Source organism: Bombina bombina, chromosome 7, assembly GCF_027579735.1.
Source record: "Bombina bombina isolate aBomBom1 chromosome 7, aBomBom1.pri, whole genome shotgun sequence".
Taxonomy (NCBI): Eukaryota; Metazoa; Chordata; class Amphibia; order Anura; family Bombinatoridae; genus Bombina; species Bombina bombina.
The window spans coordinates 119,920,947-119,939,705 of NC_069505.1; the positions used below are offsets into that span (position 1 = coordinate 119,920,947).

Here is an 18,759-nt window from a genome sequence, read left to right on the forward strand (position 1 = left end):
GGTGAGGGGTTTTACTGTTAGGGGGGACTTTCTTTATTTTTAATGTAAAAGAGCTGTTTAACTTAGGGCAATGCCCTACAAAAAACCCTTTTAAGGGCCTATTGGAAGTTTAGCATTAGATTAGTGGGTGTTTTTATTTTGGGTGGGCTTTTTTATTTTCATAGGGATTAAGTTTATTTTTTTTTTATTCTGGAGAATGTGTTTATTAATTTTTTTATAATGTTAGCCTTTTTTATTTGTTGTAATTCGATTGATCTAATGTAATTTTTTTTGTATCTTTAATTGTAATGTAGTTTCTTTTTATTGTAATTAAGGGGTTAATTTAGGGGGTGTTAGGTTAGGGGGCTTAGTCATTAAATTAGTTTTTTGCGTTGTGGGGATTGGCGGTGTAGGAGTTAATAGGCAAGTTAGGTTTAATGTGTTGTGGGGGGTTGGTGGTTTAGGGGTTAATAGATGTATTGGTTAGTTTGCGATTTTGGGGTTTGCGGATTTAGGGGTTAATAATTTTATTAGGTAGTTGTTGTTTTTTTTAATACTTGGTACGGGCGGATAGGTTTTTTTTTTTTAAATACTTATTGCGGGCGCTTAGGTTTTTTTTTTAATACTTATTGTGTGCAGTTAGGTATTTTTTTCATACTTATTACAGGCAGTTTTTTTTTTTTTTGTAATGCTCTGTTTGCCTTTGCTGCATCCCGGTGTATTCTTTCACCACCCTGCCATTTTCGGAATCCACCTGGATGCAGCTCAGGTTGTTTTCTTTCATGTTTGAGCTTGAACATTTTAGTTCTATGATTAAATGGATAGTCTACTTCAGAGCTCCTTATTTCAGTTCTTTTAATAAACTTGCATTTTACCCAAACAGTGCTGACTCCTAGGGAGCTCAAAGGGAGTGAGCACAATCTTATCTGTAAGGCACACATGAACTAGCACTGTCTAGTTGTAAAAACTGTGAAAATGCCCTGAGATAAGAGGCGGCCTTCAAGGGCTTAGAAATTTGCATATGAGCCTACCTATGTTTAGCTTTCAACAAAGAATACCAAGAGAACAAAGCAAATGTAATGATAAAAGTAAAATTGAAATCTATTTAAAATTGTATGCCCTATCTGCAATATGAAAGTTTAATTTTGACTAGACTGTCCCTTTAAATATGTTTTATGTATTTTAGGTGTCCGAGACCCTAAAACATCTGAGTAAAAACATTCCAAACTACTAACTGGATTTGATTTTTAGTGTTTTTTTCCTGAGCCTCTTATTAAAGTAATTTTCAAAGAGTGAACCAAGCCAGGTCTTCTCTTTTTTCCTTTACTGGCTTCTAATGTAGAGCTTTAGGAAACTTTTCCAATGGTGTGTGGTCCTATTTCATTTTAGCCAAACTCACTGCTATTCCCTTAGAGGATAGTACATCTTAAAGGTACCACATGAAATTGGTAACCATTCATTGAAAGGCCTTTTTTCAGCAAGTATACCTCTGTTGCAGCTTGGTGTGATGGTTTGTCTGAGCAAATCTCAGAAGACTCTCTGAATTAAGATTTTCAACATTTTTTGAAACTTTTTAAGTTTACTATTGCACTTATTTATGGTCTCATTTTTTATTTTATGCTAAGTAAATGACTTTAGCGGTGCTGACCAGAGAGGCTGTCTGCATTTATCATTGCACCAGTAGTTCTTGTGAACTGCTGGTGCAATGCCGCCCCCTGCAGATTCGCGGGCGGCTAGCAGGGGGTGTCAATCAACCCGATCGAATTTGATCGGGTTGATTTCTGTCCGCCACCTCAGAGCAGGCGGACAAGTTATGTAGCAGCGGTCTTTAGACCTGAAGGCTCGCCGGAAACAAGAGGCCTCAAGCGCCATACGGAACTTGATAAATATGCCCCCTGGTCTTGACGTTCTCATTTCCACTGTATCTTGAAGAAAATTAACCTCAGGGAAAGAAGTCTAATGGAAAATAAAAAAAGGTTGGTTTTTTTGTTCCTTTTGTCAATCTTGGAAATAAAAATCTTCCACCTCTTTACAATGACCTGAATCTTCTAGATCTTCCTGTGTAGAGCACAAGGCATATGACTAACATCACTGTAAACTTCTATGTGTTTCGTCAGACTTTCTCACGAGTTGATGAATCAAGAGGGTTACGAGATGTTCTATATATAATTTGTCTAAATATGGCCATCTACTGGTCTCTCTGAGCATAAGTCTTGTCATACCCACAGAATTAATTAATACATTTTTCAATTTATCACTTCATAAAGATGCAATAATAATATCCATACTTTACTGCAAACTAAGTTAAGAAAAAATGGCAAATATAAATTTATAAGCTAAAAGGAAATCTCTATACCTAAAAATTATAATAATATCTCTTTCAAATTCATCCCCACTAATCTTATATGCTACACAGTCCCATGTATTAAAATCCAAACCTCTATATGTAAAAAAATTAATCATTCCTACAGTATAAGCTATGGTAGATAAGTAAATTAAAACCCCACAACGTATCCTAATATAGCCTGGTTCCCATATCAACCAGAATCCAACAAATATCCTAACAACTTCACAGTACATACGGCTACTTAATACTCAGCCTTTCTATTATATAAAAACATTAAACTCATAAAGTTACTTTCAACTGAAAAACTAAAAATAATTTTGAAAAGTCTCAACGTTACATCTCCTTCTTGGTAGCCTAACGGAACCCACATGCCAATAATACAGCAGCACTCCACAAGAGGACTTTGATATTTACAACGGATTGAGATAATACATCAAGAATAATCACTTGATGGACTATACTTTCAGAAGTTTTGTTGCATTTTATACTGTTTTGGCAATCGTCTTGTAAAGGTGTTATACGCACAAGTTATTGTGAGACTTATAGCCCTAAAATACTATTATACCCACTGTGTGTGTTGAGTGTGTTTCTTTTAGGTTTTAGTGCTTGTGCTTTTTCGAGAAATGTAATTCTTTTAGAATTTCAAGGATTCTTCTTTTTGCGATTCGGTTCATGAAATGACTTATCTGCTAACTCTTTAATTATATTTTGTCTTTTCTGTTTCATTCTACAGGGAACATTTTTAAGTGTTTGGAGATCAAGGGTTTGTTCAGGCTTAGGGCCCAATTATCTAGACATCGCAGTTTCAGGTGTGTTTATCTCGCCAACCTTTGCAGGGGCTGCCCTGGTGGAATTATCGTAAAAAAAAGGGGCAGTCCTTGCGAATGGCGAGATGTCTTCTATTGAAAGTAATTGTAGCTTGTTGGAAAGGGACACTTCACTCAGTAGATTAGTAGTAAATTTATGCATCTTACAATCGCCTATATTTTCATATGCATGTGTTTTTCTATTCGGGTTATAAGTATTTTGAATGTTTTGGGAAAAGCTTGCCACCTTTTAGTTGTCGGGAAAAAACTGTGAGATCTTCAATGCGAAAATCTTTACAGAATTACGCTGGCATTAGCGAGACAATTTCATATACTGCCATGGAACACCCAAGAAAAAACAAACAATTATGCTTTGTATTTTGTACTTTTAAGTACAAATTTCTTGCTTTTTTTTTTTATTTTGCACATCCAGTGTACTTAAATTACTACTTGCACTGTGCATAGTTAATATGATTTTTTCCTGTGTAATTTACATACAAATTTTAAGTTATTGATAAAATAAAAAATTTTGTGAAAATTTTTGTTTTGCTGCACCTTAACAATACAATTCTTCTCTGCTTATTTTTGTGTGAATGGTTCAATTATTTGTTTGTATGATGTTTAAAATACATAATTTATAGTGCACTTTTCTTACGAAAATGCAGTATACGCCTCTTAGCGAGACACCCTGTTTTCAGATTAAAAATTGTCTTTAGCTCATTCCACCAGCCCATCTGAAGTACTGGGGAGCATTCTTTAATAATCTCGCCAGCCCAGAGAGCTTTAGATCAGTGGACCCTTAGGGGTAGAGTTACCAATGTCTGTCCTACATGATACGCTGTAGCGTATCATGTCCCGCAGACATCGCTGAATGCTGACAGCATACACTGTCGGCATTTATCATTACACAAGCAGTTCATCAGAACTGCTTGTGCAATGCCGCCCCCTGCAGATTTGCGGCCAATCGGCCACTAGCAGGGGGTGTCAATCAGCTGGATCAGGCATTTAGGATCAGGCGGATTGAAGACCGCAGCCTCAGAGGCAGCGGACAAGTTATGGAGCAGTGGTCTTTTGACCGCTGCTTCATAACTGCTGTTTCCGGCGAGCCTGAATGCTCGCACGGAAACATGGGGGAACAAGGGGCATTCGGACCTTGTTAAATCTACCCCTTATCCTGGATATATCCAGTGTCTAAACCAATTTCTCCTCTTTGGAAAATTAATTTGTTTATTTACCAGCCTTACGGGTTTCTCGTTTACAATGTGAATGCTTTGGACATTTAGCTTCTGTCTTGGAAGTTTTTGTTGCTTTCAGCAATATCTGCTGCCAGAAGGCTTTCTGTTTTTTTTGCTCTTCCTTGCAAGCTTCATTGTCGTATTTTCATCAAGATAAGATTGTTTTAATGACTGAATAGTGATTTTTACCTAAAGGGATTTTTTGGATATCATCAATCAGGACATCTCCTTGTCCGAATCCAAAAAGTTCATTTGATGGCCTTTTACTTAAAGGGACACTATACACACATTTGAAACATAATACAGGTGACCCTCGTTTTACAACAGTTCAATTTACACCGTTTCAGAATACTACTTGCACTGTGCATAGTTAATATGATTTTTTCCTGTGTAATTTACATACAAATTTTAAGTTATTGATAAAATAAAAAATTATGTGAAAATTTTTGTTTTGCTGTGCACGCTCCTGTGAACACTCCATGTAGAGCGCATGCATGCCATTAGCTGTGACGTCAGTTCTCCTTTAGCATGGAAGGCAGGGCTGGGACCGGGACCAAAAAAAAGGCCGGGCATTTTAGGGCAAAAAGGCCCACTACCCCCCCCCCCCCCCACCACCACCACCACCATTTTTTATTTACATACATGCCGCCACATAAAATTCATAACACACAAATGCTACACAGCAGTCACATACATGCAGGCACACAACACACACAGCATTCACATACATGCAGGCACACAACCAGGGCCGTCTTTAACACAGGGCAAAAGGGGCAGCTGCGCAGGGCCCAGTCTTTGTTGAGGGGCCCAAGAGTCCTAAAAAAAAATTTTTTTTTAGTTTATGCCAGACTGCTGATGTCATGTGACATGGGACACACACACAGTCCTAATATTGTCACAGTCAAAAGGTCTCGGCTTATATTTATTTGCGAGAAACTGTGCCAGACCGTGCCGGTGTCATGTGACATGCCAAGCTAGTGCCATGTGCTGTTTTAGATGTGCATTGTGCAGCACTGGATGCAAAGCCCTAACTCAGCATCCAGCCAATCCCACTGCACCAGAAAAGGTCCTGCTGGGGTTACCACTGTTACCAGGTAACTGTTTTGGTGGTGGGGATTGTTTCTGGGTAGGGCTGACTATAGGCGCATGCAGCAGAAAGCTGGGGTTTGTTCAGGCTTAGGGCCCAATTATCTAGACATCGCAGTTTCAGGTGTGTTTATCTCGCCAACCTTTGCAGGGGCTGCCCTGGTGGAATTATCGTAAAAAAAAGGGGCAGTCCTTGCGAATGGCGAGATGTCTTCTATTGAAAGTAATTGTAGCTTGTTGGAAAGGGACACTTCACTCAGTAGATTAGTAGTAAATTTATGCATCTTACAATCGCCTATATTTTCATATGCATGTGTTTTTCTATTCGGGTTATAAGTATTTTGAATGTTTTGGGAAAAGCTTGCCACCTTTTAGTTGTCGGGAAAAAACTGTGAGATCTTCAATGCGAAAATCTTTACAGAATTACGCTGGCATTAGCGAGACAATTTCATATACTGCCATGGAACACCCAAGAAAAAACAAACAATTATGCTTTGTATTTTGTACTTTTAAGTACAAATTTCTTGCTTTTTTTTTTTTATTTTGCACATCCAGTGTACTTAAATTACTACTTGCACTGTGCATAGTTAATATGATTTTTTCCTGTGTAATTTACATACAAATTTTAAGTTATTGATAAAATAAAAAATTTTGTGAAAATTTTTGTTTTGCTGCACCTTAACAATACAATTCTTCTCTGCTTATTTTTGTGTGAATGGTTCAATTATTTGTTTGTATGATGTTTAAAATACATAATTTATAGTGCACTTTTCTTACGAAAATGCAGTATACGCCTCTTAGCGAGACACCCTGTTTTCAGATTAAAAATTGTCTTTAGCTCATTCCACCAGCCCATCTGAAGTACTGGGGAGCATTCTTTAATAATCTCGCCAGCCCAGAGAGCTTTAGATCAGTGGACCCTTAGGGGTAGAGTTACCAATGTCTGTCCTACATGATACGCTGTAGCGTATCATGTCCCGCAGACATCGCTGAATGCTGACAGCATACACTGTCGGCATTTATCATTACACAAGCAGTTCATCAGAACTGCTTGTGCAATGCCGCCCCCTGCAGATTTGCGGCCAATCGGCCACTAGCAGGGGGTGTCAATCAGCTGGATCAGGCATTTAGGATCAGGCGGATTGAAGACCGCAGCCTCAGAGGCAGCGGACAAGTTATGGAGCAGTGGTCTTTTGACCGCTGCTTCATAACTGCTGTTTCCGGCGAGCCTGAATGCTCGCACGGAAACATGGGGGAACAAGGGGCATTCGGACCTTGTTAAATCTACCCCTTATCCTGGATATATCCAGTGTCTAAACCAATTTCTCCTCTTTGGAAAATTAATTTGTTTATTTACCAGCCTTACGGGTTTCTCGTTTACAATGTGAATGCTTTGGACATTTAGCTTCTGTCTTGGAAGTTTTTGTTGCTTTCAGCAATATCTGCTGCCAGAAGGCTTTCTGTTTTTTTTGCTCTTCCTTGCAAGCTTCATTGTCGTATTTTCATCAAGATAAGATTGTTTTAATGACTGAATAGTGATTTTTACCTAAAGGGATTTTTTGGATATCATCAATCAGGACATCTCCTTGTCCGAATCCAAAAAGTTCATTTGATGGCCTTTTACTTAAAGGGACACTATACACACATTTGAAACATAATACAGGTGACCCTCGTTTTACAACAGTTCAATTTAAACCGTTTCAGAATAACAACCTTTTTTTCCAGTCATGTGACTGCTATTGAAAAGCATTGAGAAGCAGTGCATTTATTAAAATAGCCTGTAGGTGTAGCTGTCCGCTTGTGTTGCAGCAAAGCCAAGCAAGCTGAAAATAATCAGTTTAACCAGACCTGAGCTATTGAGCAGATTTCAAAGGAACAAGATCATCCTGTCTATAAATCAGTCCAGATTGGAATGCATATAAATAACTGTTTTGAGAAGCAGTTCATTTATTAAAATAGCCTGTAAGTGTAGCTGTCCGCTTGTGTTGCAGCAAAGCCAAGCAAGCTGAAATTAATCAGTTTAACCAGACCTGAGCTATCGAGCAGATTTCAAAGGAACAAGATCTTCCTGTCTATAAATCAGTCCAGATTGGAATGCATAGAAAGAACTGTTTGCAGAAAAATGCAAGTGAAGTCTGTGTTGTGTGATTATTTTATTAGGTTTATAATGCTGTTTAGCAAACGTTTTTGTTCATTTAAATTTTAGATTCTTCATTTCAAAGCTTTAAAAATAATGTATTAGGTGTTATTATGACAATTTTGAGAGGGGCCTGGAACCTATCTCCCTCACTTCCCATTGACTTACATTATAAACTGGGTTTCAATTTACAACGGTTTCGATTTACAACCATTCCTTCTGGAACCTAACCCCGGCGTAAACTGAGGGCTACCTGTATAACTATAATTTTTTTAAAAAGTTTTTTTTAACTTACCAAGCACAAATTGTTTCTGAGAACACGTTCAGCCGCTCTGGCTATGCACGCTCCTGTGAACACTCCATGTAGAGCGCATGCATGCCATTAGCTGTGACGTCAGTTCTCCTTTAGCATGGAAGGCAGGGCTGGGACCGGGACCAAAAAAAAGGCCGGGCATTTTAGGGCAAAAAGGCCCACTACCCCCCCCCCCCCCCCACCACCACCACCACCATTTTTTATTTACATACATGCCGCCACATAAAATTCATAACACACAAATGCTACACAGCAGTCACATACATGCAGGCACACAACACACACAGCATTCACATACATGCAGGCACACAACCAGGGCCGTCTTTAACACAGGGCAAAAGGGGCAGCTGCGCAGGGCCCAGTCTTTGTTGAGGGGCCCAAGAGTCCTAAAAAAAATTTTTTTTTTAGTTTATGCCAGACTGCTGATGTCATGTGACATGGGACACACACACAGTCCTAATATTGTCACAGTCAAAAGGTCTCGGCTTATATTTATTTGCGAGAAACTGTGCCAGACCGTGCCGGTGTCATGTGACATGCCAAGCTAGTGCCATGTGCTGTTTTAGATGTGCATTGTGCAGCACTGGATGCAAAGCCCTAACTCAGCATCCAGCCAATCCCACTGCACCAGAAAAGGTCCTGCTGGGGTTACCACTGTTACCAGGTAACTGTTTTGGTGGTGGGGATTGTTTCTGGGTAGGGCTGACTATAGGCGCATGCAGCAGAAAGCTGGAGTGGCAGGCACGTGAGGATTTGAGCATCTGTGCAAGTGTGCAGCTGCACACACTGCTCTCTTCAGTCTTGAGGCTGTGTGACTCGTCTGTATCCATGAAGCCTTGGGCAGACAGCATCCAGTCTGCTGGTCCCCTTAGCCCTGTTCTTTCTGCTGTGGCTCTAAGATTAACTAACTGAAGTTTGTTAGGGGAACAGTGTTTTGTAGAAAGTTGTCAGTGAGAAGAATAAGTGAGTGTACACATGCCCCTCCCCATGCAGCATTGTCTAGTGCAGGATGATAGGGAACTTGTTCCTAGCAAAGAATTGACTTGTGCTGCTGTGGCTGATGTATAGTGTCATGCTGATACTTCACAAATTAAGGTAAGGTTTATTTTTATAGTTTTTATTTCTCTCTGTCTCAGATTGTACAGCTTCCCATAGTAGTTCTGCTGTTCCAGTCAGTAAACTTATATTTGTCTGCACCTCCATGCTTCTTTCTCAGTCTTTACCTTGCTTTACTCCTGTTGGCTGCCCTAAATCTCTTTAAAAAGCTAACCTCACAACAGAATCACATTCAAAAGCATATTAAATTAACCCAGAGTGGAGGAATTTATATATTTATTTACTTATAAGTACTGCTAAGGTCCAGTTTCACATATTGCAATTTTTTTTAGTGATTAGCCCATTAAAATTGATTTATTTGTTTTTTGGGATGTTGGGATGGAGAGCGAAAATTTCATGGGGGGGGGGGGCAAGAAAATGTTTGCCCAGGGTCCAGTCAATATTAAAGACGGCCCTGCACACAACACACGCAACATTCACATACATGCAGGCACACAATACACACATATATGAGAAGAAATGAAAAGGCGCCCATATGGTGTAGTATTGTGATATAAGGTCATAAAAAACTGCAAGTGGAAATTTACTCACAAGTCTCCTAGCACTACCAAAGTGCTCTATATGCATTCTGGATCTTATAGCCGTCCATCAAGCTCACTCCTCGATATGTTCCAAACAGTAGAATCTATTACTTTGTTGAAATCCTCCAGTGCCGCAGGATTTAGCTAAAAGAGTGCTACGTTACTAATCTCTATGTGGTGTTAACTAGCGAGATCATATAGGTGCTCCCAAGAACCTAGAAACCTTCATTAAGATAAAGAGAAACAAGGGATATATGCAGCCAGACTCAATCGTAACAAACCACAGTACCGAGATATAATTGTAACAACACTGTATTAAAAAAACATTCAATTAAAATTACAACGCGTTTCTCAGTGTTACACTGTTTCCTCAGGTGAATAAATATACATTGTTTCATATCGAGCTTTAAAGACTGCTGGCGTCCTCATATCCTCATTGCACATGTGCGTGTCAAATGACACACCTACTCACACTGCGGTCTGTAATATGACCAAATCAAACTGGGATGTGTTACTCATATAGCGATAGGGATAGGAGGCCGCGGTGTACATGTTATAATAAATACCATACAGTATATTGAAGACATTTTTAAACATCTAAAAATAACATCTAATAACCATTTGTGATTCTGATTAATGGCTAAACAATTCTGTGATACATACTCTGCCACGGAACCATTTCTGTTAGGTTATTTTTAGATGTTTAAAAATGTCTTCAATATACTTTATGGTATTTATTATAACATGTACTCTGCAGCCTCCTATCGCTATATGCGTAACACATCCCAGTTTGAGCTTAATTGCAGGGTGTTTATTGTCCCTTTGAAAAGCATACCTAGGTAGTCTCAGAAGCAGCAGTGCACTACTGGGAGCTAGGTGGTGATTGGTGAATACACACATATGCCTTGGTATGCTCTAATAGAAAGGAGCTACAATTTAAAGGAACAGGAAAGTCAAAATTAAACGTGCATGATTCAGATAGATATTATTATTTTGGTAACCCTTGTTGAACAGGAATATGCACATATCCTACACTAGTGTGAACTGGCTGCTAATTGGTGCCTGTACAAATTCGTCTCTTGTGACTGGTTAACTAGATGTGTTCAGCTAGCTGCCAGTAGTGCAATGCTACACCTTCAGCAAAGAATAACAAGAGAATGAATAACTGAAGTAAATTGTTAAGGTGTTTAAAATTATATGTTCTATCCAAATCATGAAAGAACCTTTTTGGGGTTTCCTGTCTTTGTAACAAAGTATCAATAAATAGGGGTACATTTGATACAAAAGTAAATTGGAATTTGTTTTGAAAATTGTACTCTTTTTCTGAGTCATCAAAGTTCTGCGTGCATGTCCCTTTAATGTGTGTGTTTTTTTCCCCCAGTTATTGAAGATGCCATTCTGCATGGAAAATCTATTTCTGAAAATGAAAAAATCCTAAAAAATGCAAGTGATGAAGAACACTCCAATCAAGACAAGCAATATAGTTTGGAACATGGTGAGTGTATGCTCATTTACTGGTTTCTACAGTAAACCTTTTTAAAGGGACAGTCTACACCAGAATTGTTATTGTTTTAAAAGATAGATAATCCCTTGTTTACCCTTTCCCAAGTTTTGCATAACCAACACAGTTATATTTATATATTTTTTACTTCCGTGATTATCTTGTATCTTAGCCTCTGCAGACTGCCCCTTTATTTGTTCTTTTGACAGACTTGCAGTTTAGCCAATCAGTGATGGCTCCCAGGTAACTTCACGTGCACGAGCACAGTGTTATCTATATGAAAAACATGAACTAACACCCTCCAGTGGTGAAAACCTGTTAAAATGCATTCTTAAGAGGCGGCCTTCAAGGTCTAAGAAATTAGCATATGAACCTCCTAGGTTAAGCTTTCAACTAAGAATACCAAGAGAACAAAGAAAAATTAGTGATAAAAGTAAATTGGAAAATTGTTTAAAATTACATGCCCTATCTGAATCATGAAAGTTTTTTTTGGACTAGACTGTCCCTTTAATGTAAAAATTTTGCTGGAATAGTTTGAGAATACATTAACAATCAACACTGACTCACTTAAACAAAGTCCTACCGGAACTAATTTACACTAACCAGGTGGGATTCATCCCACATTGAGAGGCCAGAGACAACACTTTTAAAATCTTAAACATTATAGAATATGCCAACAACTACCATATCCCTTCCGTAATCCTTTCAATGGATGCCCAAAAGGCCTTTGACCGCCTAAGCTGATCATTCCTTTCACATACTTTAATAAGATTTGGCTTCAATGCTCAATTTGTTCATAAAATCTTCGCCCTTTAAAACAATCCCACAGCTAAAATTAAATTAAATGATTCCTTATCATACCCATTCCAAATTAATAACTTGACCAGACAGGGATTTCCTTTATCCCCAACCCTATTCATACTGGCAATGGAAGTCTTAGCATTATACATCAGAACCTCCCCAACCATTAGCAAATTACTATAGGTCAACAAAAATATAAAACTTCCCTCAATGCAGATGATGATATTCTCACGCTCACAAATCTGAAAACTTCCATCCCTTCCCTAATGCACCTCTTTGGGTTATACAGAGATCTTTCTAACTTCTGTATTAATAACTCTAAGTCGGAATTCATCAGTCTAGGAGCAACACATGGAGACTTATTACTGCTCACATCACACCAATTCCGACACCAACCCCTAGCACTTAAATACTTAGATATATAAATCTCCCCACACCTCAATAAATTAATTGCCTTAAACTATGAGCCTCTCAAACCTCACATAATCACCACCTTAAATTTCTGGGCCCACAAACCTATCTCATGGTTAGGCAGAATAAATGCAATTAAAATGGCAATCCTCCCAAAAATTCTTTACATACTCAAAATGCTACCCATGCCAATCCCTGATACAGCAATTCTCCAATTTCAGAAACTCATAAATTCCTTTATATGGAACCATAAATGCCCAAGAGTCACCACACAGACTCTATACTAAACCAAATCTAATGAAGGTGTAGGAGCTCCGAATCTTATATTATACCACTAAACGACTTTCATGACTAGAATTGTGGCCTGGTGCAAACATGCCAACCACAAAGATTGGGTGCCTCCTGAACATGAACTTTCCAAATGTGTAGAAATAGGCGGACAGTCCTGGCTCTCAGGTAAACATGAATGGATCTATTCCATTCCTTCCTCCCTCATATGCAAAACATTCAAGACTTGGGACAAAATCCTAAAAACTATAAGACGATCTCGACACCACACTTCCCCTTGACACCTTTACTAAATAACTCCAATGCCCCTCTACAATATAAACCAACCGATTTAACCAATCGAACGCTACACCAAGCTATACCCCACTACTTACTTCTACAAAATGGCAAACTTATAACCAAGGAAGAAATTACTGAAATGCTAGGCCCCACATTTAACAAATGGTTTATATACCTACAACTTTCACACTATTTCTCGACACATGCAGATAAACATAACACACTCAAATTCTTAACACCATTCGTAACAATATGCTACATGCCATTTCCGCACACTGTAATCCTCTCTCTATCTTATAAACTACTTTTCTCACATCATTCTGAAAACCCCCCATCATAACATGCAAGATGGGAAACGGAACCTAACGACCACCAACCGCTAAAAATATGGCAAATAATATACAAACAAATGAGCTCATCCTCCTCATCTATATCCACTGCAGATATAAACATGAAACTCCTCTACAGGTGGCACTACACCCCAGACAAACTGGGAAAATAATTCCAGGCTATCATACCGACTTCTGGCAAGGTTGCAAACACAGAGGCACCTTTACACACATATGCATAGGTCCCAACATTTGTGGCTTAGTATTAGGGACTCAGGAAGTTGAAGGGGGCCAGTTGCCTTTGTGGGTGGGACCATTTTGGGAGGGGGTGGGGTCACTGTGGTTTGTGGGCATGTCTGGTTGGTCTGCGGGTGTGGCTAGGGCAAATTCTGCAAATAGGGTCACATGGCTGTCTAAGGGGGACAGTGGGTCACAGCTGAGAAATGGGACTGTCCCTCTCAAATAGCGACAGTTGGGAGGTCTACATACATGGTGGACATGCCCCACAGCACAAAACTACTGGTCAAACATCAGAAAAGAAATAGAATCAGTTTAAGACACCCCTCTCAAACCATGAACGTTCCTATTTAACTACTTCCCTCCTTTAACCCCTTAACGACCAACGACGTATGGGGTACGTCCTGCAAAAAAATGCAGTTAATGACCAAGGACGTACCCCGTACGTCGTTGGTCTTTGAAAGCGGTGGAAGCGATCCTGATCGCTTCCAGCCGCTTTCATGTTATTGCAGTGATGCCTCGATATTGAGGCATCCTGCAATAACTGTTTTTAGCCATCCGATGCAGAGAGAGCCACTCTGTGGCCCTCTCTGCATCGGCTATCCATGGCCGTTATCGTTGGTGGGTGGGAGCTCATCCAGGGAGGAGGGTGGGCAGTCATTGGTGGAGGAGGGATCTGAGATCTGTGCAAACAGCAAAAATATGCGGTAGATCTGAGGGTGGGAGAAAGGACTGGGGAGGGTGGTATTTTAAAATTAAGTGATCTGGGAGAGGGTGGGGGGTTGGATGTTGAGGGGGGGGGCAGCTACACTACAGAAATAAAGAAAAATATTTAATAAAATAATAAAATTTAAAAAAAAATACATTGTTATTGCAAACTGGGTACTGGCAGACAGCTGCCAGTACCCAATATGGTGCACAATAAGGCAGGGGAGGGGGTTAAAGAGCTGTTTGGGGGGGATCAGGGAGGTTGGTGGCTAAGGGGGGTCCTACACAGCAGAAGAATTTTTTTTTATTTTTTTTTAAAAACCTAACCCCCCCAAAAAAACTTTTATTTTAGTACTGGTAGACTTTCTGCCAGTACTTAAGATGGCGGGGACAATTGTGGTATGGGGGAGGGAAGGGAGCTGTTTGGGAGGGATCAGGGGGTGGGATGTGTCAGGTGGGAGGCTGATCTCTACACTAAAGCTAAAATTAACCCTGCAAGCTCCCTACAAGCTACCTAGTTAACCTCTTCACTGCTAGACATAATATACGTGTGATGCGCAGAGGCATTTAACGACCTTCTAACTACCAAAAAGCAATGCCAAAGTCATATATGTCTGCTATTTCTGAACAAAGGGGATCCCAGAGAAGCATTTACAACAATTTGTGCCATAATTGCACAAGCTGTTTGTAAATAATTTCAGTGAGAAACCTAAAATTGTGAATAATTTTAAGTTTTTTTTTAATTTGATCGCATTTGGCGGTGAAATGGTGGTATGAAATATACCAGCATGGGCCTAGATCAATACTTGTGGTTGTCTACTACAGTACACTAAAGCTAAAATTAACCCTACAAGCTCCCTACATGCTCCCTAATTAACCCCTTCACTGCTGCGCATAATACACGTGTGGTGCGCAGTGGCATTTAGCGGCCTTCTAATTACCAAAAAACAACGTCAAAGCCATATATGTCTGCTATTTCTGAACAAAGGGTATCCCAGAGAAGCATTTAAAACCATTTGTCCCATAATTGCACAAGCTGTTTGTAAATAATTTCAGTGAGAAACCTAAAGTTTGTGAAAAAATTTGTGAAAAAGTGAACAATTTTTTTTATTTGATAGCATTTTGCGGTGAAATGGTGGCATGAAATATACCAAAATGGGCCTAGATCAATACTTTGGGATGTCTTCTAAAAAAAATATATACATGTCAAAGGATATTCAGGGATTCCTGACAGATATCAGTGTCCCAAAGTAACTAGTGCTAATTTTGAAAAAAAGTGGTTTGGAAATAGCAAAGTGCTACTTGTATTTATTGCCCTATAACTTGCAAAAAAAGCAAAGAACATGTAAACATTGGGTATTTCTAAACTCAGGACAAAATTTAGAAACTATTTAGCATGGGTGTTTTTTGGTGGTTGTAGATGTGCAACAGATTTTGGGGGTCAAAGTTTGAAAAAATTGTTTTTTTTCCATTTTTTCCTCATATTTTATAAAAAAAATTATAGTAAATTATAAGATATGATGAAAATAATGATACCTTTAGAAAGTCCATTTAATGGCGAGAAAAACGGTATATAATATGTGTGGGTACAGTAAAAATGAGTAAGAGGAAAATTACAGCTAAACACAAACACCACAGAAATGTAAAAATAGCCTTGGTCCCAAACGGTCAACAAATGGAAAAGTGCTCTGGTCACTAAGGGGTTAAAGTGTATACTTCGACTTAAACTACTCACTATCATGGTTAATACAGCCAAACAATTTATCCCATACCATTGGAAAAAAAACTCACCTTACCTACAGTACAATTTTGGAGAGACAGAGTGACTACCGCCATAGAATTAGAGCAATACCACTACTCAGGACTTAAGAAAGTAGACAACTATTTATCCATTCGCCTCATTTGGGATGAGTATATCTATTCCCTGCAACCCCTAGACAATCACGATTAAACAAACAAAAGAGGCCTTCTTGATAGATATTCCTAAGACAAAAAATGGGTTCATAAAGTCCTAGCCCTCGCCTTCCCTAGAGCCCTCTTCAAACACAATTGATCATCAAATACCAACTTTAAAGTACTGCACTGTATTGGAATATTTTACTATGTTTCATCTCACTTTGATATGTTATTGCATAGATGTTGTTTTTATTTACTTATCTGTTTTCATAAGTTACATAAAATTTATAGACCAACACTTTTCCAACCGACAATGGAACCTGACAAATAGTTCTTGATATAACACCTCGGACCCTTGAATTGGGTTCTAAATTACTCAAATCACTATCTAAATCACTTGGACACTGGCAGATTACCTCACCTTAACTGTATCTATTGTTCGTAATACTATTGTGAAATGTATACTTATTCTAATACAATAAAGCTCTTTTGAAACCAAAATAATTAAAAAAATAATTAAAAAAAATAATAATAATCAACAATGAACTGTGTTCGATAAATGCAATAGCTCCAGGACCTCCAGTTCATCTGTTTGTCAAATTGCATAACTTGTTTCTGCATCGGAGACTATGTAGTCATATCCTCGTAAATAGTAGTATAGCGTACAGGTGCAGTCTCTTAAATTGGTGGCCGACAGCACAGTATATATGCTTCTTATTAATGATCCACACAGGCTAAAGATGAGCACCAGTGGATCTCTTGCCACTCAAGTAAAAGTATAAACAATCATAAGCATTTAGATATATAATTTAGTGTGACTTACCCCACGGGCTTGAAACTTGTTGTGTTTATGTCATATAGCAAAGGCTTCAAGTGAGTTACGCTGATCAAGTAACCCAAACTTGCGGCTGTAACTGTCGATGAGCTGCTTGTGTCCTCCGACAAACTGTGCATGTGCACCGCCTGTGAGGAAATTGGGATTCAGAGGCACCTGTTAACCTCTGCAATGAAACAATCTCAATAGTATCGCCAAAAAATACTCCCAAAAGATGAGGATAGTATAAAACATAACTTTTATTTAGTCATCTTTTAAAGTAAGCCAGAATGCCATAACTACAAAAAGTCAACAGACCGTAAAGAGCAGCCTACGCATTTTGTGCCTATACTGTCACTTTGTCAGGGCTACACTAGTGTGAGAATAAGCTTTGCTCATAATAGGGCAAGATATAGTCACTACATAGTGGTACGTACATTTAGAGGGATATGAAACCATAAATACATGCTAAACATAATAATCTATTAAAAGTAAAGTTTCACATTAGAATAATATGTACATGTTTTTTTTTACAAATATATTAATTGTTAAAATATTGCAGATATAAGCATAAACAGTTAGTTTCTATTAAGAACTCTAGTTTCTATAAAGTAATAGGACCTGCCATAATTACCTCTCTTCTACTGAAAAATAATAATAATAACAACTAGGGAAAGATATAAATCAGATGTCTTAAAACCCGACATATATATATATACACAGTATATGTATATGATATATACAGATATATATAGGAATATCTATTTAGAAATACATAGAACATATTCTGCTATGTGCAGAACATTGGAATTTGAAATATTTACACTATATACATAGTTAAAGCATTTATTTAAAATGAATATTGCATAAATATGCTTAAATGTGTTTTCAGATACTTAACTACAAAGAGCTCCAATGCACTTATATATATGTCTGTATATGTATACATATGTATTTATGTGTATATATGTCTGTAAATACATATATACACATATAAATTCATATGTACACATATATAGACACACACACACACACACACACACATATATATATATATATATATATATATATATTTCTTTCATGTAATTAGCAAGAGTCCATGAGCTAGTGACGTATGGGATATACATTCCTACCAGGAGGGGCAAAGTTTCCCAAACCTCAAAATGCCTATAAATACACCCCTCACCACACCCACAATTCAGTTTTACAAACTTTGCCTCCTGTGGAGGCGGTGAAGTAAGTTTGTGCTAGATTCTACGTTGATATGCGCTTCGCAGCAGGCTGGAGCCCGGTTTTCCTCTCAGTGTGCAGTGAATGTCAGAGGGATGTGAAGAGAGTATTGCCTCTGAATTCAATGGTCTCCTTCTACGGGATCTATTTCATAGGTTCTCTGTTATCGGTCGTAGAGATTTATCTCTTACCTCCCTTTTCAGATCGACGATATACCATTACCTCTACTGATTCTCGTTTCAGTACTGGTTTGGCTATCTACTATATGTAGATGAGTGTCCTGGGGTAAGTAAGTCTTATTTTTTGTGACACTCTAAGCTATGGTTGGGCACTTTATTTATAAAGTTCTAAATATTTGTCTTTAAACTTATATTTGCCATGATTCAGGATGATCAATATTCCTTATTTCAGACAGTCAGTTTCATTATTTGGGATAATGCATATGAATAATCATTTTTTTCTTACCTTAAAAATTGTTTCAAATTGACTTTTTTCCCTGTGGGCTGTTAGGCTCACGGGGGCTGAAAATGCTTCAATTTATTGCGTCATTCTTGGCGCAGACTTTTTTTAGCGCAAAAAATTCTGTTTGTCATTTCCGGTGTCAAACTTGACACCGGAAGTTGTTCATGTTTGCGACATTTTTGGGACGTTTTGCGCCAAAAATATCGGCGTCACCGGATGTAGTGTCATTTTTGGCGCCAAAAAATTTTAGGCGCCAATAATGT

General features: G+C 38.4%; 1 protein-coding gene across 1 annotated transcript in view; it reads left to right on the forward strand.

Moving 5' to 3' along the window:
• Positions 1-18,759, forward strand: part of LOC128636266 (ovochymase-2-like) — a 343,532-nt gene that overhangs the window by 253,483 nt on the left and 71,290 nt on the right. Inside the window, 1 exon segment of the mRNA XM_053689302.1 lies at positions 10,922-11,035. Within this exon segment, the coding sequence (XP_053545277.1) occupies positions 10,922-11,035 (114 nt within the window).